A 27,975-nucleotide genomic window follows, 5' to 3' on the forward strand; every position below is an offset into this window, starting at 1 on the left:
CTAGTGTCCGCATTGGGATGTTGCTTCTGAAAGCATGTTCCACACCTCATCCCTCTCAGATTTTGGAAGGCACTTCAGATTCTTAACCTTGGGTCGAGAGCTGTAGCTATCATTAGAAATCTCACATTGGTACCTTCTTTCCGTTTTGTCAAATCTGCAGCGAAAGTGTTCTTAAGACGAACGTGTGCTGAGTCATCACCTGAGACTATTATAACATGAAATATATGACAGAATGCAGGTAAAATAGAGCCGGAGACATACAATTCTCCCCCAAGGAGTTCAGTCACAAATTTAATGAATGCATTATTTTTTTAAATGAGTGTCATCACCATGGAAGCATGTCCTCTGGAATGGTGGCCGAACCATGAAGGAGCATACGAATGTTTAGCATATTTGGCACATAAATACCTTGCAATGTCGGCTATAAAAGTCCCATACGAACGCCTCTTCTCACTTTCTCGTGACGTTGTAAACAAGAAGTGGGCAGCATTATTTCCCATAAATCTAAACAAACTTGTTTGTCTTCGTGATTGGGTGAACAAGAAGTAGGACTGAGTGGACTTGTAGGCTCTAAAGTTTTGCACTGTTTTGCTTTTGAGTGCAGTTATATAACAAAACAAAAATCTACATTTGTAAGTTGCATTTTCATGCTAAGGAGATTGCACTACAGTACTTTTATGAGGTGAACTGAAAAATACTATTTCTTTTATCATTTTTACAGTGCAAATATTTGTAATAAAAATAATATAAAGTGAGCAGTATACACTTTGTAGTTTGAGTTGTAATTGATATCAATGTATTTGAAAATGTAGAAAAACATCCATAAATATTTAATAAATTTAAATTGGTATTCTATTAACAGTGCAATTAAAACTGTGATTATCGCAATTAATTGTTTTGAGTTAAATCGCGTGAATTAACTGTGATTAATCAACAGCCCTAGTTTCAAGCATTCCGTATATGGATTCATTTTTCACTAACCTCCTAGAATGTTTTGGATGTTTGTAGAATCTCATGGAACCTTCCGGACTTTTTGAGAACTGCATTTTCCTTGAATCTCCTAGAATGTTGTCAGCTACGTGCTTGAGGTTATATAAGGGCAAGGCCTTGCCAGTCAGTCAGTGAGATATAAGAACAAAGTGAAGTGAAGTGAGAGCCCAGCTGCAATATTGTGAACCTTACTTTATTGTGTAATTGTGAAAGCGTACTTGTGTTTTAAGTAGCTACTAATAAAGGACATAGATATCTTTGACGTCTTATTAAATATCGAACCCCTATCTTAATACTGTCACTTCTTTTGCCATGCTTAACATGTAACGTTTGATGGTTTTGTAAGACTGCAGAACATAGACTTTGCTGTCGGATTTGAAGATGCCATCACTGCTGCCAAAGAAATGGCAGAAATCTTAGGAGTTGAGCCGGTCTTCAAGGAAATTCGTATTCAGCGGAAGAAGAGACAGTTTGGTTATGAGGGCAGAGATGAGGTGATGGGAAGCTCGGAAGAAAAATTCAAGAGAGAATTTTTCTGTTTGCTCACTGACACTGCTCAAGTGTCCATCGAAGAAAGTTTCAGACAAATGAAGCACCACAAAAAGACCTGAAGGGGTTTGTATGACCATAGTAAACTGCCAGTGGACAGGAAAACACTCGAACAATTGTACGGACCTTCACTGGACGTTGACACATGGGGAATGTTCGGACATCAATGATAGAGGTTTTTATGTTGAATTGGACATCAGTCACATTTTTCCACACAGGAAGCACTCTCCTCTCCAAGTTCTCCAATTCATTCATGATGCAGAGCTGACGGATGCTTTTCCTAACGTGTGGATAGCTTTGAGGATTCTGCTCATGCTGCCAGTCACAGTCACGAGTGGTAAGTGCAGCTTTTCGAAGTTCAGGCTCATTAAACATGTCTTTGATTAACGATGGCTGACGAGAGTGACATCGCTTGTTATTTTATTGCTTGAAAATGCCATTGGCCAGTCTTTGGATATCTCCGACGCTGGGCTTCGGTTCGCAAGGGCAAAGGTCAGAAAAGCGACCTTTAGAACTAAAGACTTAGGGTTAATAGTCTCAGGCTGTCACTTACTGTAACACTATTTAATACTGGTCCACCCAATGTTGGTGCACAGTTCAATTTCTTGATGTTAGTACATTTCAGTTATTCTTAAAATAATTTTTTTTTCTTAAAGTTAAAAAGTATTCTTAAAATTAAAAAGACTATAACAGGGTTCAAAACCAAACAAACAAAACAAAAAAAACCTAGATAAATTCATGGAGCATATGTCCATCAATGGCTATTAGCCTGGATGGGCAGGGATGGTGTCCCTAGCTTCTGTTTGCCAGAAGCTGGGAATGGATCACTTGATTCCCTGTTCTGTTCATTCCCTGTGGGAACTGGCATTGGCCACTGTCAGAAAACAGGATACTGGGTTAGATGGACTTTTGGTTTGACCGAGTATGGCCGTTCTTTCGTTCTATAAGTTAAGAGGAAACAATTTTTCTTTATTTGCTTACATATGTGAATAAATACAGATTTACAGATCCTAGCATGACAGGGATAAATCATGCACCAAAGTTGTGAAACGGGCTACAAATGCAATAAAAAAATAAGGTATTAAAATGTTTAACAAATGGTGCGGGGGGGGGGAGGAGGGGGCACCAAAGAAGCTCCTTGCCTGGGGCATCATTTGGTCTAGGGCTTGCCCTGATCACAGACCTTTTGAGAATCACCTGCCTACTCAAAACCAGTTCTGGGTTTCAATTCTCATTTAAGACTCAAGAGCAACCAGTAGGGTTTGGCAATGCTCTGCATTAACAGCACTGTATGTCAAGACTGATTTCTTTCCTCCTTGCATTTGAAACTTCACTGTGGGTCCACTGCCCAGGAATATATGATGACAGCAAGGAGCATGTAATTTTAATGCATTAGAACCATAAGCAGAATGCACTGATACAATTCTTCCTACAAACCTATGTCCATTCAACCAAGGGCAAAACTCAGAGGGGTTTCAGCGATATATATTATTCAGGGAAAAACAGCTCTAGAGTTTTATATATATTACAATATATAAGGAAATGGAGGTATACAGTGTGCTCATGGAATTCCATGCATGCTGATGACCATGTCTGGAATATGATGCTGAATCTGCAGTTCCATGATATTTGATTATTGGTTAGGTTCTCCCTGCATTAGTCCCCTAAGATCAGCTAATCTGTCCCATTGAATTTTCCCCAACTGTTTCACAAGGATGAGGGAAAGTTATTCATCCACCCAAACCAAAGAACAAACAGAAGGTTTGGGCCACCATGAGGTGGTCCTGTACCTCCTCGTTAGTGCAGAGTTGCCTTCCAGCTCCACTGGAACCACATACTAGATCTTCCATTACCAGCAGCTGCCCCTGGCCTTTTCACTCCTGGAGTGAGAGTGCACTGCACAGAAGAGGACCACAGAAAATGTCATACATATTTAGGGTTTTCCAGATATTCTTCACAAGCATGGGGAAAAACAATGCATCTCCCCTCAGTCCTTCTGTCCTTTCAGCAGCCATAGATACTACACAGATGACTATCTGCAGAGTCAAAGGAAATGGCCACTTTTATGCACTGCAAGTAGGAGATCCATGCAGAGGGACCTTTTTAGGTGTGGATCTGAGGGACAGAATCTGGAACCATCTTTACTCAACGGTGTGGGGACTCACTACATTAGAGGACCCTTAAGGTGTATGTTTCCTTTCAAGGGAGTGCACACTTCAATAATGATGACACATTGACAGCATACTGATCAGTTTAAGTATGGGTTGATTTCTATTCCATATATTGCATATCAAGGACTAAACAAACAGACATGTGCATAGTGGCAGAATACGCACAAGTTTACAAAAACTATTTTCACTTGCACTGTGTACAGTTCCTTAATATATACGGAAGACTGCCATCTACTGTTGATATCAGTAGGTTTTTTATATATACAAACATTGATGTATACTTTCAGCAGGGCTCGCTCCAAGTCAAAGTGAAGTCAATTGGCCCATAGCAGCTAGTTAAACAGCAAGAACTAGATGGCTCTTTTAAAAAAATGAAATAAGGTGATGTAGGTTGAATAAAAATTACTTTAAATAAGATAATGTCAGCAAATCAGGTTGCTTGACACTTGCTTATTAAATAATTTCAGATTGAATTTTCATTTACCAATCTATTTTATTATACTTTTTTATAATGTACAACTACTTTCTAATTTGAAGAATGACAGAATAAGGCAATTTTGTGAATCAGAGTGAACATTTTACATTTTACGTAGTTAGTTTTGCTACCACATTCATTTGAATAAACTGACTAGATTCCCCCCCCCCCCCCCCCCCCATCATTTCTCTCTATCAAAATGTATCTATCAAATACTGGTGGGTTGCATCTCCCTCACTGACAATACTTATATCAGGTTATTCCAATTAATTATTTTTTGAAACTAAAATTATTGGCTCTGGCAATAAAATGCATACACAGCCATGTTATTACTGATCACCACTTTGAATGTGATCAGCCTCTATTTTTGACAAATGCCTCAGTAAATCAATCTATGGTCATAACATGCAAGTTCTTTTTGGTCTAATTAACATAGCACAATTTGTTAGGCTGACTAAGTTTCCTTGCTCCAGTGTGAGCCAAACAGTCAAACCCAATACAGTCTTGTGTCACCCTTGCACATTAAAAATATAAACACAGACTCATTGTCCTATCTGTAAAGGCTGATAATTTATTTAGGTGTGCCTTATAAAAACCCTCTCAATCTACCAGTGCACTATTGTACAGATAATGACAATTTCAGAAAACAGGTCTGTGGTGCAATTTATAATTAAAAAGATAACTAGACATTATAGAATGTTTTTCACCATTATTTTGCAGCAGTTTGTCAATATATTTGAATTTATAAATAAATATTTTCAGGACTAAACACTCTACTTCTATTTGTAATTATTATTATTAATCATTGCAAATCCTCCGAAAGACAATGAAACATTTTCTCTGGAGTCTTTTTTTCAGACTTGACAATACCCAGTGCTGGCAGAGATAAAAGAGTACATCTAGGATATTTTTAGAAAACAATATAGGACTTTAGTTTCTATGGAAATGTAATCCTTCCTAATGAAGAGAAGAAACACGACATCAATCTTGCTTCTCTCAAACACACCTTCCCAGTTCAGAGTACAATCAGTGGATTGAGTTAATCTTTGTTTCCTGCCAAAAGGATTCAATATTTTCTAAGTTTAGTCTGAACACAGAGATTTCAGCTACTTGTTTTCAGGGATTTTGTTCCAGGAAATTAATTTTGGTTTGAGAAAAAGAAAATAAAAAAAGATGTACTTTATTCCTTGAAGGTTCAAAGCTTTCGTGGTGGAGTATCACAGTAAGGAACATTGTCTAGTAGCAGATCTTTCCTGGGTATAAGCACTGTAACAAACAAACAAACTCAGTAAGAATAATATTTTATCATAATGATCTACAAACATATACATGGCCTTTAATATTTTTACAAGCAATGAAACAGCTTACTACAGAGCATCTAGTTTTAAATTAAACCTACAAGAAGCACTATGGTAATTTCCTAAGCCAACAAAAATGTACTAACATTTTACTTCTGTTCATCAGAAATCTCTTCCACCTCCTCCACCTATTTTGCTATTAATAACATCCTTGAAAATACTTTGTCTGTCATTGCTACATTTTGCCATCTCATGTAAAGACATTTTAGCAAAACAGATAGCAAATTATAATGTTTCTGGCAATCCTGATTCCAATGTATTTAAATACAAATTTCAAAATGCATAAAACATACTTTAAAATATATAGACACCTCATTTAAAATCTGTAACATTTATTAATGCTGTACCTGTTCTTTTAAGAACAGCAGAAAAATCAAGTATCAGATGACATTTATTGCAGGAGAAAAGAGCAGTGTGTTGGGTTTTTCTTGGCTGTGCACTGCGCTAACTGCCCTTGGCTCTAATAAAGTTTTGACCATCTGGCTCCTTGGATATCCACTTGGGAGTTCTGCACCTGAGGGCTGTCAGATTTGTGCAACTGGCACCACCTACAAGCCGAGGCACCATGGCTACAAACACAATCCTGTACTTTGACTAGTCAGGCAAGTACTAAACAAAGGTACAGTAAACTTCTAAAACACTCCAAATTCCATTCCATGTGTGTAATCAGTCACGTCTCATCCAAAGTATGTTGTTTTTCCATATATTATAGAAAAATCAAGGAAATTGCTTCCCTTGAAGCTGCATTTCTTTTTCATTTTCTGGCTGTGGTATTAAAACAGTATTAAACACATTTTTAAATGGATTGAATAATATTTTGTGTGTGTTCTACCTATGAGGGAAACATTCATGTCCCAGTGTTCACATGTATTTTTTCCTCTACATTTTAGGGACAAGACTTTGGTTTATACTTGTATTTCTCTCTCATGCACAAACAGGATAGAGGCGGAAGAATGAACAAATAAAAACAACAAGGAGGCCGGTGGCACCTTAAAGACTAACAGATTTATTTGGGCATAAGTTTTCGTGGGTAAAAAACCCACTTCTTCAGATCAAGTGGGTTTTTTACCCACGAAAGCTTATGCCCAAATAAATCTGTTAGTCTTTAAGGTGCCCCCGGGCTCCTTGTTGTTTTTCTGGATACAGACTAACACGGTTACCCCTCTGATACTTGGACAAATAAAAAAGACTAATGGGGACAGAACCTCCTAACCTCTCACTGAAAAATAAAAGTTTGGCACACATCTCACGCATCACTATAGCAAACCCAAAGTGAAAACCATCAGGGTGCATTGCATATGTGGTAAATTAGGATGAGAAAAGCTCTACTTATATCAGTTTATTCTGCAAAATAAAAACAAGTTGACCAGTGCCAACTCTCTTGCACAACAGTGGATAATTTGACTTGACAGGCTGCACAGCAATGTCTCAAAAAATCTGTGTAGTGAGATTCTGAATAATGTGACTAACACAAGCTCCTAGCTGTAAATCTCTTTATCATTTTTAAAACTTTTTTCAGACTTAACTGTCCAGTGCTGGTTGAAATTAAAAAAAGAGTACGCCTAGGATATTTTTAGAAACCAATATAGGACGTTAGTTTCTATGGAAATGTATTCCTTCTCAATGAAGTGCATCTTAATATCTCTCTCTGCATGATAGCTAATATCCTCAATATTCTGATCAGAGTTTCATAAATTCTTTAATGGTATTCCAAGAACAACCAATTAGATCAGGAATGTAGTCAATGCCATAGTACTGTAGGTCCATCTAGTTCAGCATGCTGGATCACGGTGATCAATACCAGACGCTTCCGAGAAAGATGCAACAAACCAACTACTGGATAGTTATGGAATACCCTGTTCACAGAGAAAGTCTCTTCTTAACCTCTGGTACTTAGTAATTGGCCTATTACCATGAAGCATAAGGGTTTGTGTATGCTTTCTAAAAAATGCTTTGCTTTTATCCCATCTAATGTCAGCATTAATTCTTTCATTATGCATCTGAACATCTACTTTTTTTTTCTGTGAACTCCAAGCTCTTGGTCTCAAAGATATTTTGTGTCAGTAAGTTCCATAAATTAATGATGTATTGTGTAAAACAGAGATGGATTTCTTTTTATCAGTTTAAATTACTGTCTTTCTAACATCATGAATGTCTCCTTTTTTCTTTATAATGAGAACGTGTAAATAGGAGTACCCTATTTACCTTTATTACTATTCATTACATTCTAAACTTCTATAATGACCCCTTTGATCCATCTCCTTTATAATAATTCCATTCTTTTACTTGGGATAACCTAGAAATAAAGCAGCCGAAGAACAGAGAGCTAGGCATGCCCAATTTCTTTATTGTTCTTGCAAAAAGGGGATTTCAAACCATAGACTACAACTTCATATTTGGGTACAGGGATCCAAAGCCTTCTCGATCTGACATACAGTCCAAATCATACACATTATGCATAATTTTTACACTTTGTTTTTTAATACTCAGGCTAACTTCAGCTGGCCAGTTAGATAACTATAAAGAAAAAGTAAAAATTTTCATTGAGGTGGTGCTTAGAGGCCCCATCGTGCTACATGCTGTTAAACACAGAGTAAGGGCAAAGCTTGGTCTCATTCAAGACTGATAGAGAGGAAACACTAACAGGTTAGAAATTCCAAAAAGACATCCTTAATGTTTATGTACCATTAAGCCAGTGGTTCTCAAACTTTTGTACTGGTGACCCCTTTCACATAGCAAGCCTCTGAGTGCGACCCCCCCTTATAAATTAAAACTACTTTTTTATATATTTAATACCATTATAAATGCTGGAGACAAAGTGGGGTTTGGGGTTGAGGCTGACAGCTCGTGACCCCCCCATGTAATAACCTCATGACTCCCTGAGGGGTCCTGACCTCCAATTTGAGAACCCCTGCATTAGGCTTTAAGGAAGTTCACAGAAAGGACGACATCTTGCTTAAATGAGTGTGTCACTATTTATTACACAAAAAGAAGAGACATTAAAATGATACAGGAAGCGCTGAGACCTTCCCTGTAACCTCAGTCAAATCTAGAACACACTTCTGACATACATGGATATGTGAAATTGATCCACAATGCATGGGTTTGAGTTTGTCTATTTTCAATAAAACTCAAAATAGAGCAAAGAAAGTTAAATACATAAAAGGCACTCATATCAATTAAAGTTTCAGGATACAGAACTTCATGATGTTGATTCTAATTTAGTTTTCCGACTTGGGAGACAAATGACTCCTAGAGCTTAAGGCCAGCCTTTACCACTCCCATTCCTTCTCATCCCTGTCCACTCCTCATTAACCCACACTCAGTCCTCATACATTATTTCCTTTTCTTCACTCTCTCACCTTAGCAGAGGGATGGGCCATCTGGGATAGAATTTAATTTCCCCAAAAGTAGGAGATGGAGAGGAGCTGATTGAGACTGTATCCACTTTCCTCACAGTAGTGGCAACACAAAGCAAGAGCAGGTGCCTACCACAGTGCCCATTTTCCTAGCAGATGCAGAAGGAGGGGGAAAATGGGCGATTGCACATATACTAAAACTGGAACAATACAGAGAAGATTAGCATGGCCCCTGCGCAAGGATGACATGCAAATTCGTGAAGCGATAATGGCAGGAGGAGTCCCAGCAAGCTCAGGGCTGGGACCAGTTTCCCCACAATAGGAGATGAAAGAAGGAAGAGGGTGAAGGATCTCCTGAAGTGTATCACAGACGGTGCTCTCTGTGATGCCTGAAAGCCATGAACATGCATGCTTAGAGGAAACGCCAATCACATGTAGGACTATGGGAAACTTGAGGGCACGTACGAGACTTTTTTGGGGTTCATACTGGTTCACTTTTCGAGTTTGACAATTTCAGATGTGAATGAACCCAATACTGCAAAGATTTGACTAGCTTTAGGTCAAAACCAATCAAGCAAGCATCACAAATCTTCCACCAGACACCATAATTCGACCTAGCCTCTCAAATCTAAATGAACCTGGCCCAAGTTTGGGGTAAATAATATACAACACAACACACACCCTCAGTTTCAGGTTTTGTCACTGAAGTTCAGCACAGTTCTAAATACCATTAAAAAAAAAATGATGCTGTGCAGCTCTACTTACTCAGACTGTCAGAACCTGTGTGAAGTCCCTGTATAACAGATGTTCTGAGCAGAACTTCGACATCTGAACCTATTTTCATAAGCTGGTAAAGAAAAAACAGAGCAATTAAAACAGTGCAAAATTACTCTTGTAGACATTTTCCATGTTTGACATGTATAAATCAAATATCGTCAGTATTTTTATATCTTCTGAATAATAGGGCATCTTGTATTTACATAGTGCTTTTTATCCTGGAGGATCCCAAAGTGCTTTATGAACTGATACATAAGTCACTCTGGGGTACAGCCCCCGGGATGAAACAAGTCTACTGTTTGATAACACACACAGCAATAGAAAATACTGTATTTAATTGAAACTGCTGGAGGATATTTAGGTAGGTAGATTACCAGAGTAATTGTATTTTAATTTGTGTCCAATTATCCTAAACTCCAGGAGGAACATCTTGCAAGAATTATCATCAAGCAATCAGTTCTTTACAGTTCAGGTATGTTTTGGACTTCTCGCCCCTCTTTTCCTGCCCAATCTGAGAGTCAATAGTGCTGAGATGCCACAGGAAGGAGATCAAAAGCAGCAGGAGTGGCCGGGGGAAGGGGCAGTCCCCCTCTCCCTAGAGATCAGCAGCATTAGGAGTGTGTGATTACAACACTGTAATCCCTTCCCTATTTGAGAGGAAGCATGACAGAGGTCTCCATGTGCATGCCCCTTGCCAAAGAGACAGAACTTGTTAAATGGCTAGTACTTATTTGTATGCAGTGCCTTCCTGCAATGTATACAGCTGCACAAGTCAGAAGCCTAGGGGGGAACATTGCAAAGTTTCTCAGGTACTCATTCTTCACTTCTTGTCCTAAAAACTGTTTAATGTCATGAGTTGGAAAACATGTGCTATATTCTACTCTGGCAGTGGATGAAGCAATAAATAAATAGGGTCAAGATTTTGAAAAATGGATGCCTTAAATTAGGCACCAAAGTTTATATACGGATACCTGAATAGAAGGCCTGATTTTCAGAAGTACTGAGGTGCTTGGGGCCAAACAGTTTTGACTGTTTCTGTAAAGCACTCTTTGGTCCAGTTCTTCTGCATTAATGGCACTTCAACATATAAATGCACAATAATTACTAAACATGACAGGTTGTGTTTTTCCCCCCCACCATGGATACAATCATGGCCTTGCTGGAGACCAAGAATTTTATCCACTGATCTTTCACTCAATGAATATGCCAATTAACTAGCATCAAAAGAAGAGTCAATATTAGACATGTGCATTTTGTAGATCACCACTCCTAACAAATGCAGCTTTGAGAATTTTACCTGGCATCTTATCTGTACATCAATTAAAACAGTGTTATATCATTAAATTAAAAAATAGAACAGAAGACAGAACTTGATGCCTAGGATACACGCACAGAAATATTGCTGCTGTTGCTTGGCAACAAGCAGACATGCTAGAGAGAGTCCTGAATGAATGTTCAGAAGTGTTAACGTCAGTGATATGTGGGTGCTAGGATGCCAAGTACTGAACTGATTGTCTTAGTTTGTTTTTTCCTACAATATATGCTTAAATATATATGTGGTTTCTTCTAATGCCTCCCCTCATGGATTCAAGAGGAGTAGCATACATGCGTCTACAAGACGATTTCTAAAGAGTATTCAATGAATTGGAAAACATGCTGAATTAGAAGGGTGACAACAATTCATTCACTTCTTCATCATGCATAGTAAAATAAAACCTCCAATTCACATTGTTTCAATGTTAATAATTGCAGGCCCAAGTAAATTCTTAATCTTACTGCTAATTAAAACAACTTTGCAAATGTGTTACATAACAGCCGGGAGAGTCTGAATTGTATAGTGAGCTAAAAGAATTTTCTACACTGTAGTCCCTTAATTTACCAGAGAGATAAAGACAGGTGAGGTAATCAATGCATCTGTATTAACAACTCAATCACAAGCACTTGATTATTTGGGAGGGAAGGAGTTTGTGATATGATATGAGTCAGAACTAGTAGGCCCTATTGCCAGCTCTGCCAATAATTGCCTACATCTAAACAAATGAGCTGGGGGTGACTCCCAGCTTGCATACACATACTCATGCTACTTCGATGTGAACTAGTATGAGTACATGTACACGAGCTGGGAATCATACCTCTAGCTCATAGCATAGATGTAGCCTCACCGTGTGACATTGGGCAAGTCACTTAACCTCTGTGCCCCATTTCATCCATCTGTAGAGCGAGTATAAGAGAGTCATCCATAGATTTTAAGACCAGAGGGCCCATTATGATCATCTATTCTGATAACCAGTCTAATACTTAGCTTGATTGCATAAGGAGAAACAAGCAAAATATTTCCACTAAATAGACAATAATTTGGAAAAACAATTCTCATTTTGTTATTAACTTGAAAATAGGCAGAGCAAAAATGGCTTTGAATTGTAAACATGGAAAACTGTTTTTCATACAATTTTTAATGTGAAAACTGCCATTTGTAATTTTTACATAAACTGATGGTGACAGCAGGACACAAAATAGAAAATAAAATAGAAAATAGAAAACACAAAGTTCCATGAAATTACATTTTGAAATTCACAAAGCTCTGGTTGCGAGGCTCAATTAGTGTTTGCAAAGTGCTCTGAGATCCTTTGATAAAAGATGTGAATATAAAGTATTATTAGACTTAATAGTATAAAGTGGAGAATAGCATCACAATGAAAGTACCTCTGCTATTCTTTCAGAAGAAGTCTCATCTTGATGGTTTCTGAATTCTTCATTTATCTTTTGCCTTGCAGCTAAAGGGGGCAAGTAAAATAAAGTTGTTTAGGTTTTGTTGTTGTTGTTTTTTTAATTCCCTCACTTATTATCAGTCCTTTGTCATTGGCTCAAAACCCACATTCCTTAGCAGCTAAAACCCATCTCAGGTAGACAAATTTGCCCCTTGTTTGTTGATGCTGCTCTACAGCCATGGTCCTTTTACTAACTAACTTCTTGTCCTCTTCATATTTCACTCAGATCAGAGCCTTGTACTTCAAGATCTCTGTGGAACTTGAGTGATAGCATGTTTGATTCCCACACCAAGCACACCAGAAATGTGTTGTAATATAATTTAAAAAAAAAAAAAAAAAAAAAAAAAAAAAAAAAAAAAAAAAAAAGCTCAAAATACTACTATATATCACTCATATTTGTATCTGCTCAGTTCAAATATGCATGTTTACTATCTGATGGAGTTGTGTTATTCATTTTAAGAACAACTGTACACAAAGATAAACAACTCGGGTGTTTGGTTGCCTAGGACACCTGAGATTCACTGTTTTAGAAAATCAACAAGACTACAATTTTAGAAACGCATGGTTCTGTTCTACTGAAATTTTTTTCATAACATTACAGCTTAAAAAATTACTTACTGGCTTGATTCTAGCCAGAGATGTAATTTAATCTTTGGGAATATGTGGGTAATGGGCAGCATGGGGAAAGGAGAGATTTCCCGTCCTTATTCCTCTGAGATGGGTAAAGGGGAAAATCACAACAATTTGAGGCAAATACTCTAAGCATTATTTCCCTCCCTGCCTTGTTCCTCAGCTCCAGCACTTCTGCAGTCAGTTTTTCACTAAAGCCATTCCTGTTTCTGATCTTTTATAGAGTGTGTGCATGCATGTATGTTTGGTGGAAGAGAGGACAGAAGACTCTTAGAACTGGCAAGGAGAAAACTCTCTTCCCTTCCTAAAAGGCTGCTTTTTGCATTTTCCATAAACTGGTATTAATGGGCTCCCTCTTCCTCACACTAGCATTGCTGCTTCTGTTAACATAGCAACTTTAGAATCTCCTACTCAGTGTTGGCCAGTGCTCCAAGATCTGCTGTTGTCTGCTTTCCTAACCGACCCTCATTGCAAAGAAAGGAAAACTGGAGGAAGGAGAGGAGAAGAGGGAAGCAGAGAGTAGGATCAAATTAGCTACCTCCCTGGAACAGCAGAATAGAGTTGATGCCAAAAGACCCCGCTCTGCACCCTACATTTACCTTTCCCTCACCACATGAACAGTTACTGAGGTGGGAAGGCAGGCTCTCAAGATCCTCTATGACAGGTTTCAGAGTAGCAGCCGTGTTAGTCTGTATCCGCAGAAAGAACAGGAGTACTTGTGGCACCTTAGAGACTAACACATTTATTTGAGCATAAGCTTTCGTGGGCTACTGCCTACTTCATTAGATGCATAGAATGGAACATATAGTAAATAAGTGTACAAAAAAGGAGCCAAATTGGTCTTCCAAGCTTTCTGAAGTTCTTTAACAGTTAATTAGTAATTTATTTTCAGAGTGTGAAACATTGCATTTTGGCTCCCCAGTGGACTGCTATGCACTAAACAAATGTCTGTATCAGCAAGAATGAGGAGTCCTTGTGGCACCTTAGACACTAACAAGTTTATTTGGGCATAAACTTTTGTAGGCTATAACCCACTTTATCAGATGCATGGAGTGAAAAATACAGTAGGCAGGTATAAATATCCATCTTTTCATGTGCTCTATATTTATATCTGCCTACTGTATTTTTCACTGCATGCAGCTTATGAAGTGGGTTATAGCACACGAAAGCTTATGCCCAAATAAATTTGTTAGCGTCTAAGGTGCCACAAGGACTCCTCATTGTTCCATCTGTCTGCTCCCTGGACCAGCCGATGCTACATACAAACTCCACTCACAAAAGAAGAAAGAGTTCTTTGCCCTGTTTGACTGAACCCCTTAAGCTGCTTAAACAGCAGCAGGTTCCAAAAAGGGGTTCATCTAGTTCAGGTCCCCTCAGACAGAGGGATGATAGTTGCTGTCATGACCTTCACGACCAGGGCATGCAGAAGGGAGGAGGGTCCTTAGAGCTTTTGTAGAGATGCAGAGGATCCACTAGGCAGACAAAAATTCTTACCTTCTAGGGCTCTGGCATCATTTTTAAAAACCTGTTGTCGTGTTCTGTGCAATGCTCTGAAAAGCTTCAAAACCTGTTAACAAAATACAAGTCAACAATAAATGTGTTTTGTTTGTTAATAGGATTTCTTAAGTAAAATTAATATTTTTTCAATTAAAAAAGGTATTTTTTTTGCATTCTATTGTTTCCTCCATAGCAGCTGGAGTAGACCCATTCTGTCAGAAATGTTATCTCAATTCAGACTTTTTGCAGATAAAATAGAGATATAGAACACAGAAGACATAACAATTCTTGATATCTAAAATACAGTAGAACCTCAGGAGTTATGAACACTAGAGTTACAAACTGAGTGGTCAACCATACACCCCATTTGGAACCGGAAATATGCAATCAGGCATCAGCAGAGACACATACACACAAAAAAAAGAAAAGGCAAAATACAGTACAGTACTGTGTTAAATGTAAACTACTAAAAAAATAAAGGGAAAGTTAAAAAAAGATTGACAAGGTAAGGAAACTGTTTCTGTGCGTGTTTCATTTAAATTAAGATGGTTAAAAGCAGCATTTTCCTTCTGCATAGTAAAGTATCAAAACTGTATTAAGTCAATGTTTAGTTGTAAACTTTTGAAAGAACAACCATAACATTTTGTTCAGCATTACGAACAACCTCCATTCCTGAGGGTCTACTGAAGACTGAACTGAAGACACAAAAGAAGTTCTGGTACTATTTCAAATCACCATTTTGACCTCTATGGCCCTACTCCTGCAAAGAGACCAGCACAAAAACACTCATGCCTGAAAAGTAAAATTTACAGGATATGGACTTGCAACTATACAGTAAAAGCCACCCAATTAAGTGAAAATACTGGGTATCAGAGATTAGGTTTACTATTAAATATTAGACAATGTTTTCATCCCTCAGCTCATAGAGAGCCAAGAAGCTCTACCAAAAACCTGGACCAGCAGAGGCTACAGCTCTCAGAGGATATAGTTCCATGGTTCTGAAATACTGACAGCATCAACTCATTTATAAGACAGTGTCACAAAACTGAATGAATAAGATGACCTCAAAACAGCAGCTTGAAAAGCTTATGTCCAAACATTACACTAAGTGGTTCTATTGAAAATGTAAACATAAAGATGATACAGCAAAACCCATCCAAACTGGAAGTTCCTCTCTAACAATAAGTACAAGATCAGTAGGTAATGACTTTGGTCAGGAGAAGCTACTCAAAAACACTGAATTACACGATGGAAATACATATGCAAAAATGTTTTTTAAAATTATTAATTATTATTATTAAAGGTTATTATAAGCATGCCTATGCCTTTACTGAATTTTAGTAGATACTTATAAACATCATATGTTTATAGAACAGAATAATTCATATGCTTAGGGTTTTGGTTGAAATGCTAATTAAGGAAATTTATAGGAAATCTCTGCTCTCTGTCAACCAAGGACAAGCACCAGAAGTGTCAGAGGAGGATACCTCCTTAGCCATAAAGTCATATTTATTACCTTCAAGTGTATTTACACAGACTCTGGAATGCATCTTTAGAGCATCTAGTTAGTTTTAACATTCCATATTTTCTTATATAGACATCTTTCAAATATACAGTATAAATGTGTTAGCTACTGATGTGTGCCTTGTATAGAATATTTGATAGGAGTCTTTTACTCCAAACTGTAAGTGTACTACAAATGACAGGTTATAAATCTAGGAGTCATTTGGTGAAAAGGGCAAACAACCAACAAGGGGATTGTCAAAGAACAGGGGACTTCCAACCTGTAGAAGATACCAGTTTGGTATAGACATGATTTTTATCTCAAGAAAACAAACTTTGTATAATATTTATGTTTTAGAAAGAGACGTGGTTGTGTCAAAGAGTGGAAGGTTTTAGTCAGGATACTCCAAAAGGAGGTGGTGCTTAGGATGTATTATCAGAACTGTAAACTGAGTAATAAAAGTGGGCCTCTTCACCCCACCTCTTTGAAAGAAAAATAAGAAAGCCCCTTAATTTTAAACACAAAGAATTCTAAAAATAATCTTATTTAAACTGATTTCTTTTATAAACGCTCTAAAATTCTTATTCTTTAAATGTTAAGGAGAACTTATATGATTGGGAAATGTTTTACAGAAATTATTGGTTACTTCTAATCAACAGAAAAGGTGAAAGCTTTTCTTGTCCTCAAATTCCTTGGATGAATAACTTCTTCTGAGATGCATATTTGCAAGTATTATTATATCTAAATGCAAGCCTTCATTTAATAACTGCCTGTTACCATTATGTGAATAGTGAGATGTCCCCTGAACAAATATATCATGGTCATACTATTAGCAATTACTAATATAAGAAACCTCTTGAGTGTAAAAATATTCATAATAAGGGAATGAATACTTATCTGACAATGCTTAAGCAACTCCTTACCAAACTCAGGAAGACAAGAAGAACCTCTCCAAGGATGGTGAGAAAGGACAATAATTTATTTGATGACCATTAAAATTAAGTCCTTAAGAATTATTTAAGCTTTTAAAAAAACTATTCTAAGAGTTGAAAGACTTTCACATAGAAAATGAGAGTGTTTTGACTTATTTAAACAGAAATTTCAACGATAATTAAAACCTGATAGAAGTTAAGGCATTTCTCAAAAAATCGACTATATAAAAAGAATGAGTTAAAACACTAACTTAAAGATGTTCAAGAGTTTCCCATATCAAAAGCAATATAATCATTCTTTTAAAGAATTAAAACCCTGCCGCATATGCATTAGCAGATTGCATATTCATGAGCTGAAGAAGCTACTGGGACCATTCCATGAAGGTGTTGAGCCAACAAGTGAACAACACCTCTACAAGCAAGCAAACAGCAACAACACAGCTCAAAGCAAGGAAGTCACAACACAGCAAGAAGAAGCAACTTTCCAGTGCAGCACTGCTTCTGCATAATGATGACATCACGGAGACTTTGACTAGGGTTACCATACGTCCGGATTTTCCCGGACATGTCCAGCTTTTTGGGCTCCAAATCCCCATCCGGGGGGAAATCCCAAAAAGCCAGACCTGTCCGGGAAAATCGGGACTGGAGGGGCTGGGCCGGGGGCCGGGCCGGGCGCCGGCGGTGCCGAGGGCCAGGGGCGCCGAGCGTCGGCGGTGCCGAGCGCCGGGGGCCAGCGGTGCCGAGCGGGGTCTGGAGGTCAGCGGGGCCGAGCGCCGGGGGGGGGCCTGGGGCCAGTGGGGCCGAGCGCCGGGGGGGGCCTGGGGCCGGCGGGGCCGAGCGCCGGCAATGCCGAGCGCCGGGGGCGCCGGCGGTGCCAGGGACGCCGAGTGCCGGCGGTGCCAGGGACGCCGAGCCGGGGGCCCGGGGACCAGCAGTGCTGAGTGGGCTGGGGGTGCCCGGAGCCGGCACCCCAGGGCCCGAGCCGACCCAAGCTGGAGAGGCCGGGGGGGCCAGACTGGGCCGCGCCTCCCCCCCCCCACACCCTCCCTTACCTGCTTTAGGCTTCCCGCGAATCAAATGTTCGCGGGAAGCAGGGGAGGGGGCGGAGTTGGGGCGGGGGGCGGGGCTGGGGGCCGGGCCCGTGGACTGTCCTCCTTTTGGAGGCTGAAAATATGGTAACCCTAACTTTGACACTATTGGTTTGCAAAAGCACTGCCAAAGGATTAGAATTACAATTTTCTTGAAGTGATTTTAAGGGGATATGGAAATACTTTTATAATTTAAGTAATAACAGTCTTTCCTGTTAAACACCAGGTTGCTTAGATAGACTATTTATTCCTGAAAAGGAGACATAAGTTAACCGTAATAAACAGAGAAAGTGTGGGCTTTGAGTTTAAGATTCTTAATAATTAATTTGCCTGTGTTAAGACTGCTCCTTGAATGGCTTCTTTTAAGTTAAAAACCTTCTTCAGTTTCACAGGACTTAGTTAAGATCACTTACCTCTGTCCAATTAGGTAATCCATAATTTAAAAAAAAAAAAAAAAAAAAAAAAAAAAAAAAAAAAAAACCCTAACAAAACGAATTCACCAACCCTTAGACAAAGGAATTTCATTTCTATACACTGCACAGCATCTATGCACTGTTTTATTTTATCTATATTATACCAATGATTTAGATAATGGCATAGAGAGTATACTTAAAGTTTATGGATGATAACACGCTAGGAGGGGTTGTAAGTGCTTTGGAGGATCAGATTAAAATTCAAAATGATCTGGACAAACTGGAGAAATGGTCTGAAGTAAATAGGATGAAATTCAATAAGGACAAATGCAAAGCACTTCACTTAGGAAGAAACAATCACAGTTGCACACATACAAAATGTGCAAGAAGGGATCTGAGGGTCAGAGTGGATCACAAGTCAACCGTGAAACACTGTTGCAAAAAAAAGCAAACATCATTCTGGGATCTATTAGCAGGAGTATTGTAAACAAGACACGGGAAGTAATTCTTCTGCTCTATTCTGCGCTGATTAGGCCTCAACTGGAGTATTATGTCCAATTCTGGGCACCACATTTCAGGAAAGATGTGGACAAATTGGAGAAAGTCCAGAGAAGAGCAACAAAAATGATTAAAGGTCTAGAAAACATGATCTATGGGGGAAGAGTGAAAAAATTGGGTTTGTTTAGTCTGGAGAAGAGAAGACTGAAAGAGGACATGATAACAGTTTTCAACTACATAAAAGGTCGTTACAAGGAGGAGGGAGAAAAATTATTCTTCTTAACCGCCGAGGATAGGACAAGAAGCAATGGGCTTAAATTGCAGCAAGGGCACTTTAGGTTGGACATTAGGAAAAACTTCCTGTCAGAGTGGTTAAGCACTGGAATAAATCGCCTAGGGAGGTTGTGGAATATCCATCATTGGGGATTTTTAAGATCAGGTTGGACAAACACCTATCAGGAATGGTCTAGATAATACTTAGTCTTGCCTTGAGTGCAGGGGACTGGACTAGATGATCGCTTGAGGTCCCTTCCAGTTCTATGGTTACTTTGGTTTTATTTTAGCTACTGATAAAACTCTCCACTAAGAGAGATACAGTAGAGATTGTGTCTGAAGTAACCATTATTTACTGCTTGATTTGTCTCTCTCTTTTTCCTTTCTTTAATAAGTCATAGTTAATAGTTATGATTACTTTGCTCATCTTTAATCATGGTGTCCCTTAAGGCCTGGCAAGAACACATCTGACTAAAATTGGAGGGAGGGGGAAAGTCACATATCTGAATTGGCATAAAATGAGACATTTAAAATTTGGCTTGTGGTTTATTGTTTCTCTAGGCTATACATTTAAAAAAAAATTTGAGATAAAATTACATAGCATCAGCACTGCTTTCTACCACACAAATGAGCTTACTATCTTCAAAACAGAGTCTTATTAGAATCACATAGAATTTTGAGTCAGTGATATATAGGAGGTGAAACCAAATGAACTGTTCCCCCAGCATTTCCATCAAACTGTCTCTTCTCTGGGTTAACATTTTCTCAAGCAAGTAATATATTGTCATCCCTTTATATATTTTTCTCTTATCTTATTTGTCATGTAGATTTCAACATTTAGTACCTCAATCTACAGCTTGGAGACCTTTGTGTCGACCCCGTTGGGGAAATTCCACAAATAAATCACCACCTTGAATCAGACATAGTTACAGAGATGGAGGGAGATGTGCTATGGAACAGAAGGTTTGTTATTACTGTTTATTATTTACTGAGTGTTGATAATGTTCTTGATACTGCACAGATGACCTAAAGACCTTAGTTGTTGAAGTATTTGAAATACTATATTTTCTAAAATGAAGGGTTCAAATCCCAGAAAAGTCAAGTCAACCCTTCATTCTTCCAAGGTAGATAAACTTCTACTTCTCTGCTCTTGTTTTTCTACTCCCTCTCAGCCCCTCTTCCATTTTGCCAATAAATCCTCACTCACTGCCTCTTTATAATCCTCTGATTCCCACCTTTATGCCTTTTTAAATACTGGCCATTGCACCTGAACACTCACTTTGCACTACTGTACCTAGTGTCCTCTCTGTCTTAAAAATAATTCTTCTCTTGAGACCAGAAGTGCTAGCCCATGTCAGTAAAAATGTTACTCACCCATTAAATGTAAGCAAAAATCCCTTCAAACTCTACACTCTCCAAATTCACTGCCTGTCTGATTTACATTTATGTTTAGTTTGTAAATGCCACAGCAATGTAATCCTGAGTAAACTGAGCACCACGCAGTTTATGTGCACGTAGACTTTTCAGATGAAATGCTAAAAACTCAGGTCTTGTTTGTTCTATGATGTTGAAGTTTCCACAGCATATTCTGCACCCTAGTGTCTTTAGCATTCTGGTCTACAGTTGCATTTATCAATGTTGAAAAATGCAAAGTAATGCACATTGGAAAACATAGTTCCAACTATACATATAAAATGATGGGATCTAAATTAATTATTACCATTCAAGAAAGATCTTGGAGTCATTGTGAACAGTTCTCTGAAAACATCCACTCAATGTGCAGCGGCAGTCAAAAAAGCTAACAATGTTGGGAATCATTAATAAATGGATAGATAAGAAGACCGAAAATATCATATTGCCTGCATATAAATCCATGGTACACCCACATCTTGACTACTGAAAGCAGATGTGGTCGCTCCATCTCAAAGAAAGTTATATTGGAATTAGAAAAGGTTCAGAAAAAGGCAACAAAAATTATTAGGGGTACAGAACAGCTGCCATATTAATCTGAGGAGAGATTAATAAGACTGGGACTTTTCAGCTTGGAAAAGAGTCGACTAAGGGGGGATATGATAGAAGTCTATAAAATCAGGACTCGTGTGGAGAAGGCAAATGCAAAGGATGGGCTCCACCTAAACCAAAGTGGATCCAGACTGCTGGTACTTAACATTAAAAAGGTTGCAGAGCAGTTTTTAAACTAAGAGATGGGGGAAAGCTGATTGCTGCAGTGGAGCATGTGGATCGGACAGAGACTTCTCTTAGAGGAGAGTCTATTGATAGAGATTCTCTAGGTTTTAGTCAGGAGGAGAGGATGGAAGAGAATATAGTATGGGCCAGATCAGACAAGAAAACAGTCACATAAAAAAGAATGACACATCAGAAAAGGGCAGACAAATAAACAGTGACAAGTTTTTAAAGTGCTTGTACACAAATTCTAGAAGTCTAAATAATAAAATGAGTGAACTAGAGTGTCTTGTGTTAAAGGAGGATGTTGATATAAGAGGCATCACACCTGGTGGAGCGGGGACAATCAATGGGACACAATCATTCCGGGGTACAAAATATATCGGAAGGACATAACAGGTTGGGGGGGGGGGCGCGGAGTGGCACTATATGTGAAAGAAAATGTAGAATCAAATAAAGTAAAAATCTTAAATGAATCGATATGTTCCGTAGAATCTCTATGAACAGTAATTCCATCCTTTAATGAAAATATAACAGAAGGGATCTATTATCGACCACCTGACCAGGACAGTGATAGGACGATGAAATGCTAAGGGAGATTAGAGAGGCTATCAAAATAAAGAACTCAATAATAGTGGGGGCTTTCAATTATCCCCATATTGACTGGGTACATGTCACCTCAGGACAAAATGCAGAGATAAAATTTCTCGATACTTTAAATGACTCCTTCTTGGAGCAGCTGGTACAGGAACCCACAAGGGGAGAGACAATTCTCGATTTAGTCCTGAGTGGAGCACAGGATCTGGTCCAAAAGGTAACTATAACAGGATCGCTTGGAAATAGTGACCATAATATAATAACATTAAACATTCATGTGGTGGGAAGAACACCTCAACAGCCCAACACTGGCATTTAATTTCAGAAAGGGGAACTATGCAAAAAATGAGGAGGTTAGTTAAACAGAAATTAAAAGGTATAGTGACTAAAGTGAAATCCCTGCAAGCTGCATGAACACTTTTTTAAAGACACCATAATAGAGGCCCAACTTAAATGTATACCCCAAATTAAAAAACACAGTAAAAGAACTAACAAAGAGCCACCGTGGCTTAACAACCATGTAAAAGAAGCAGTGAGAGATAAAAGGCATCTTTTAAAAAGTGGAAGTCAAATCCTGGTGAGGTAAATAGAAAGGAGCATAAACACTGCCAAATTAAGTGTAAAAATGTAATAAGAATAGCCAAAAAGGAGTCTGAAGAACAGCTAGCCAAAACCTCAAAAGGTAATAACAAAATGTTTTTTAAGTACATCAGAAGCAGGAAGCCTGCTAAACAGCCAGTAGGGCCCCTGGATGATCGAGATACAAAAGGAGCACTTAAAGACGATAAAGTCATTGCGGAGAAACTAAATTAAATCTTTGCTTCAGTCTTCATGGCTGAGGATGTTAGGGAGATTCCCAAACCTGAACAGTCCTCTATAGGTGACAAATCTGAGGACTTGTCACAGATTGAAGTGTCACTAGAGGAGGTTTTGGAATTAATTGATAAACTTAACAGTAACAAGTCACTGGGACCAGATGGCATTCACCCAAGAGTTCTGAAAGAACTCAAATGGGAAATTGCGGCACTTAACTATGGTTTGTAACCTGTCCTTTAAATCAGCTTCTGTACCCAATGACTGGAAGATAGCTAATGGAACACCAATATTTAAAAAGGGCTCTAGAGGTGATCCCGGCAATTACAGACCGGTAAGTCTAACGTCAGTATCTGGCAAATTATTTGAAACCATAGTAAAGAGTAAAATTGTCAGACACAAAGAAGAACATAAATTGTTGGGAAAAAGTCAACATTGTTTCTGTAAAGGGAAATCATGTCTTACTAATCTATCAGAGTTCTTTGAAGGGGTTAACAAACATGTGGACAAGGGGGATCCAGTGGACATAGAGTACTTAGATTTCCAGAAAGCCTTTGACAAGGTCCCTCACCAAAGGCTCTTATGTAAATTAAGCTGTCATGGGATAAGAGGGAAAATCCTTTCATGGATTGAGAACTGGTTAAAAGACGGGGAACAAAGGGTAGGAATAAATGGTAAATTTTCAGAATGGAGAGGGGTAACTAGTGGTGTTCCCCCAAGGGTCAGTCCTAGGACCAATCCTATTCAACTTATTCATAAATGATCTGGAGAAAGGGGTAAACAGTGAGGTGGCAAAGTTTGCAGATGATACTAAACTGCTCAAGATAGTTAAGACCAAAGCAGACTGTGAAGAATTTCAAAAAGATCTCACAAAACTAAGTGATTGGGCAACAAAATGTCAAATGAAATTTAATGTGGATAAATGTAAAGTAATGCACATTGGGAAAAATAACCCCTACGATACATACAATATGATGGGGGCTAATTTAGCTACAACTAATCAGGAAAGAGATCTTGGATAGTTCTCTGAAGACGTCCACGCAGTGTGCAGCGGCAGTCAAAAAAGCAAACAGGATGTTAGGAATCATTAAAAAGGGGATAGGAATAAGACGGAGACTATCTTATTGCCCTTATATAAATCCATGGTATGCCCACATCTTGAATACTGAGTAGAGATGTGGTCTCATCTCAAAAAAGATAAACTGGCATTAGAAAAGGTTCAGAGAAAGGGCAACTAAATGCATCCGAAGAAGTGGGCTGTAGTCCACGAAAGCTTATGCTCTAATAAATTTGTTAGTCTCTAAGGTGCCACAAGTACTCCTGTTCTTCTTTTTGTGGATACAGACTAACACGGCTGTTACTCTGTAAAATGATTAGGGGTTTGGAACTAGTCCCATATGTGGAGAGATTAAAGAGGCTAGGACTTTTTGGCTTGGAAAAGAGGAGACTAAGGGGGGATATGATACAGGTATATAAAATCATGAATGGTGTGGAGAAAGTGAAATTAGGAAAAGTTATTTACTTGTTCCCATAATATAAGAACTAAGGGCCACCAAATGAAATTAATGGGCAGCAGGTTTAAAACAAATAAAAGGAAGTTCTTTTTCACACAGCACACAGTCAACCTGTGGAATTCCTTGCTTGAGGAGGTTGTGAAGGCTAGGACTATAACAGGGTTTAAAAGAGAACTAGATAAATTCATGGAGGTTAAGCCCATTAATGGCTATTAGCCAGGATCAGTAAGGAATGGTGTCCCTAGCCTCTGTCAAAGGTGGAGATGGATGGCAGGAGAGAGATCACTTGATCATTACCTGTTAGGTTCACTCCCTCTGGGGTACCTAGCATTGGCCACTGGCGGTAGACAGGATACAGGGCTGGATGGACCTTTGGTCTGACCCAGTATGGCCATTCTTATGTTCTTAAATAAGGAAGTGTTATTTACTCCTTCTCATAACACAAGAACTAAGGGTCATCAAATGAAATTAAAAGGCAGAAGGTTTAAAACAAGCAAAAGGAAGTATTTTTTCACACAATGCACAGTCAACCTGTGGAACTCTTTGCCAGAGAACATTGTGAAGGCCAAGACTATAATAAGGTTAAAAAAAAAAAAAAAAAACCTAGATAAATTCATGGACGATAGGTCCATCATTGATAGACCGTGTTTGCCAGAAGCTGGGAATGGGTGACAGGGGATGGATCACTTGAGGATTTCCTCTTCTGTTCATTCCCTATAGGGCACCTGGCACTGGCCACTGTTGGAAGACAGGATACAGGGCTAGATGGACCTTTGGTCTGTCCCAGTATGGCTGTTCTTATGTACAGTACAAAAGAAAGTAGTTTGTTGATTTTCCTTCAATTGGCCTCAGCCTTGCACCTTCCTGACTTCTGTCTGTCATTTAATAAAATATGTCAAATAATTTAAAAACAACAAAAGGAAAATATATCCCTTCTTTAAATACTTTCACAAGAAAAGGAACTATATTAATTCCAGCTCATCAAGGCAGGACCTATCTTTATATATTTTCTCTAGTTTTTCTGATGTCACTTTCATGGCTGACACATAACAGATTACAGAAAAGGCTGAGATGTGTGTCTTGACTTCCTTTCCCCCCACACCACGATTCTCTCTCCCATTCAAAAATATCCTGAATTTTAATTCACTTTAAATGAATTCTGAAAACAGCGGTGTTGTTTTTCATATGTGTGTATGTGTGCACAGAGTTACTCAAAGATTTGGTCCCACCTGTCTATATTTCTTTTAGCTTATATGATGCCATTTCACTGACTGTGACTGCTGAAGCCAAGGCTGCACCAAGAGTCAGGAAATGAGTGAGAGAGACCTGAGGGCCTCCGCCATCTCCCAACAGCCCAAGTCTCAGGGCTGGTCTTCCTCACTAAATCGGCGCTGCTGCGATTGATACAGCGGCATCAATTTAGCAGGTCTGGTGAAGATGTGGTAAATCAATGGGAGAGCGCTCTCCCATCAACATAATGAATCCGTCTCAACGAGCGGCAGAAGCTAAGTCAACAGGAAAGCGTCACCCTCTGAGGCCTTGGCTACACTTACCAGGTAGTTCGACGGCTGGAAATCGAAGTTCTGGGTTCGACTTATCGCGTCTAGTCTGGACGCGATAAGTCGAACCCGGAAGTGCTCGCCGTCAACTGCGGTACTCCAGCTCGGCGAGAGGAGTACCGCGGAGTCGACGGGGGAGCCTGCCTGCCGCGTGTGGACCAAGGTAAGTTCGAACTAAGGTACTTCGACTTCAGCTACGTTATTCACGTAGCTGAAGTTGCGTACCTTAGTTCGAATTGGGGGGGGTAGTGTAGACCAAGCCTGACATAGCACTGTATAGACACTGCATTAAGTCGATGTAAGTTATGTTGATGCGGGGCGGTTACACCCCAGAGTGACATAAGTTATGTTGACTTAAGTTGTAGTGTAGACAAGGCCTCAGGCTTGTAGGCACGGGATAAGCAGCACTGGTGCAGCCCGTGGCACTTGCAGCACCCACAACTACTCCAGCATGGGGAGTCGGTGATCTGAAGGCAGGCTTGAGAAATCAAGTTCAGGACCCCGCCCTGCCCCAAGGTCCCCCATCCTCGCAGTGCGCTGGAGGCCGCAGGTACGTAGGGCGAGGGAAGATCACGGGCCTTGCCAATCCTTGTGGGATGGGGCATAAAACGGCCCCAAGCCCGCTTTTGGGCTCGCCGCAGCCAGACCCTGCCCTACGCAGTCTGTCACGGACTGTGCTCATGCTCAGCAAGCGGGGCATCGCGCATGCGCGCTCACTCACCTCCGCCCGACTCCCCATCGCCACAGCAGCTTCCCCGCCACACGCAGCAGGCCAGCGGAACCACGCTCATGCGGAGCCAATCGGAAGGTCACTTTCCAGCCCCGGTAGCGTCTCAGCGCCTCCCCTAAGGAACGTTACTGGACGTGCCTGCGCCGAACTTTTCCCTGCGCTCCACTAGTGGCGGCAAGGCTACTTCCGGGTGCAACGGCCATTTGTGCCCGATAGAGCCGTGTCCCTTGGACACTGGTTCCGGACAGGACGGTGCCCCCGGAGCCGTGAGAGCGGGGAAACTAGAGGGTGTAGCTAGGCTGCAATAAGGAGAAAGAAACGTGATTGGCTAATAAGTTTCCCCTGTTCCAGCCTATGGGTACCTAGGGTGCCTTACGCGCGTGGTGCTGCTGGGCTCTCTGTTCAGGCCCTGGGGGTTGGGGGCTGCCCTGCTAACACGTGCAAGGCAGAGTCTGGGCCCCCGCAGCGCTGTGTCAGGGATGCCCTGGCTACCCAGCTCCAACCCCCTAGGCGGCAGCAGGAGGGGCCCAGCATGAAATTGCCAAAAACAAAACAAACCCATGAGATTTAAACATCGTGGCTGTTGGGTGTAGCCAGGCTGAGGCTGCCCTCTGAAAGTATGAGGTTAGAAAGCTACATTTCTCCCCTAACCACATGCCTCCAGGAGTTTGCCCATGCAGAGCCAATTGCCAGATTGGGGCTTATAAAATCAGTTAATACCAATTGTCATGGGGCTGGTTTTTATTATGTGGACACCTCTCCACTAGAAAGAGAAGTGAGACTGACAGCTCATGGATCATCAAACAATCATAAAATGATAGCAATTATGGGGTGCTAGCAACTGCACTAGATACAGATCAGTGACTGAGAGGTAGAAAGCTCTGTCATTTCATTAATTATCTATTAAGCCATCAAGTGGCCCTATCATCACCTTTTTCTGAGAAAGGGAAAATATTATTACTTTTCTTCTTCTCACATCAAAACACCTGAATCCAGTGATTGACTCCATGCGAGTCTAATTATAGGAAAGCGCATACAATGAACCTAAAGGTGTCTCTGTCACTCTGATTTTCATTCATGGATGCAATTTTTAATTTAGAAAATTAATTTCTATAACAGAAATAGACAGTTATCTTTCTAAGATATGTCAAACCTTATGGTGTGTAAGCCATTAAGTGTTGTACTTGTAATGTGTTACTTAAGAATCCGTTGTCATTTTCTTTACACACCTAATATTTTTAGTGGTTTATAGCTGAGTTAAAAAAATAGCCAGAGGCTGAATCTTTTGATAGGATT

The 27,975-nt window shown here is 39.6% G+C and overlaps 1 protein-coding gene and 1 pseudogene across 1 annotated transcript; one reads left to right on the forward strand and one right to left on the reverse strand.

Annotated features, from left to right (window-relative positions):
- Positions 1 to 4,736: 4,736 nt before the first annotated feature.
- LYRM7 (LYR motif containing 7) lies at positions 4,737 to 26,929 on the reverse strand. Its single transcript, XM_054033129.1, has 5 exons — positions 26,671 to 26,929; positions 14,572 to 14,644; positions 12,383 to 12,453; positions 9,668 to 9,749; positions 4,737 to 5,451 (listed from the first exon to the last, which is right to left on the reverse strand). The coding sequence occupies exons 1-5, from the start codon at positions 26,686 to 26,688 to the stop codon at positions 5,381 to 5,383; spliced, it is 315 nt and encodes a 104-aa protein (XP_053889104.1). The 5' UTR covers positions 26,689 to 26,929; the 3' UTR covers positions 4,737 to 5,380.
- On the forward strand, positions 9,080 to 9,179 carry LOC128839894 (U6 spliceosomal RNA; annotated as a pseudogene).
- Positions 26,930 to 27,975: the final 1,046 nt, after the last annotated feature.

This window comes from Malaclemys terrapin, chromosome 6 (assembly GCF_027887155.1).
Source record: "Malaclemys terrapin pileata isolate rMalTer1 chromosome 6, rMalTer1.hap1, whole genome shotgun sequence".
NCBI classification, from domain to species: Eukaryota; Metazoa; Chordata; order Testudines; family Emydidae; genus Malaclemys; species Malaclemys terrapin.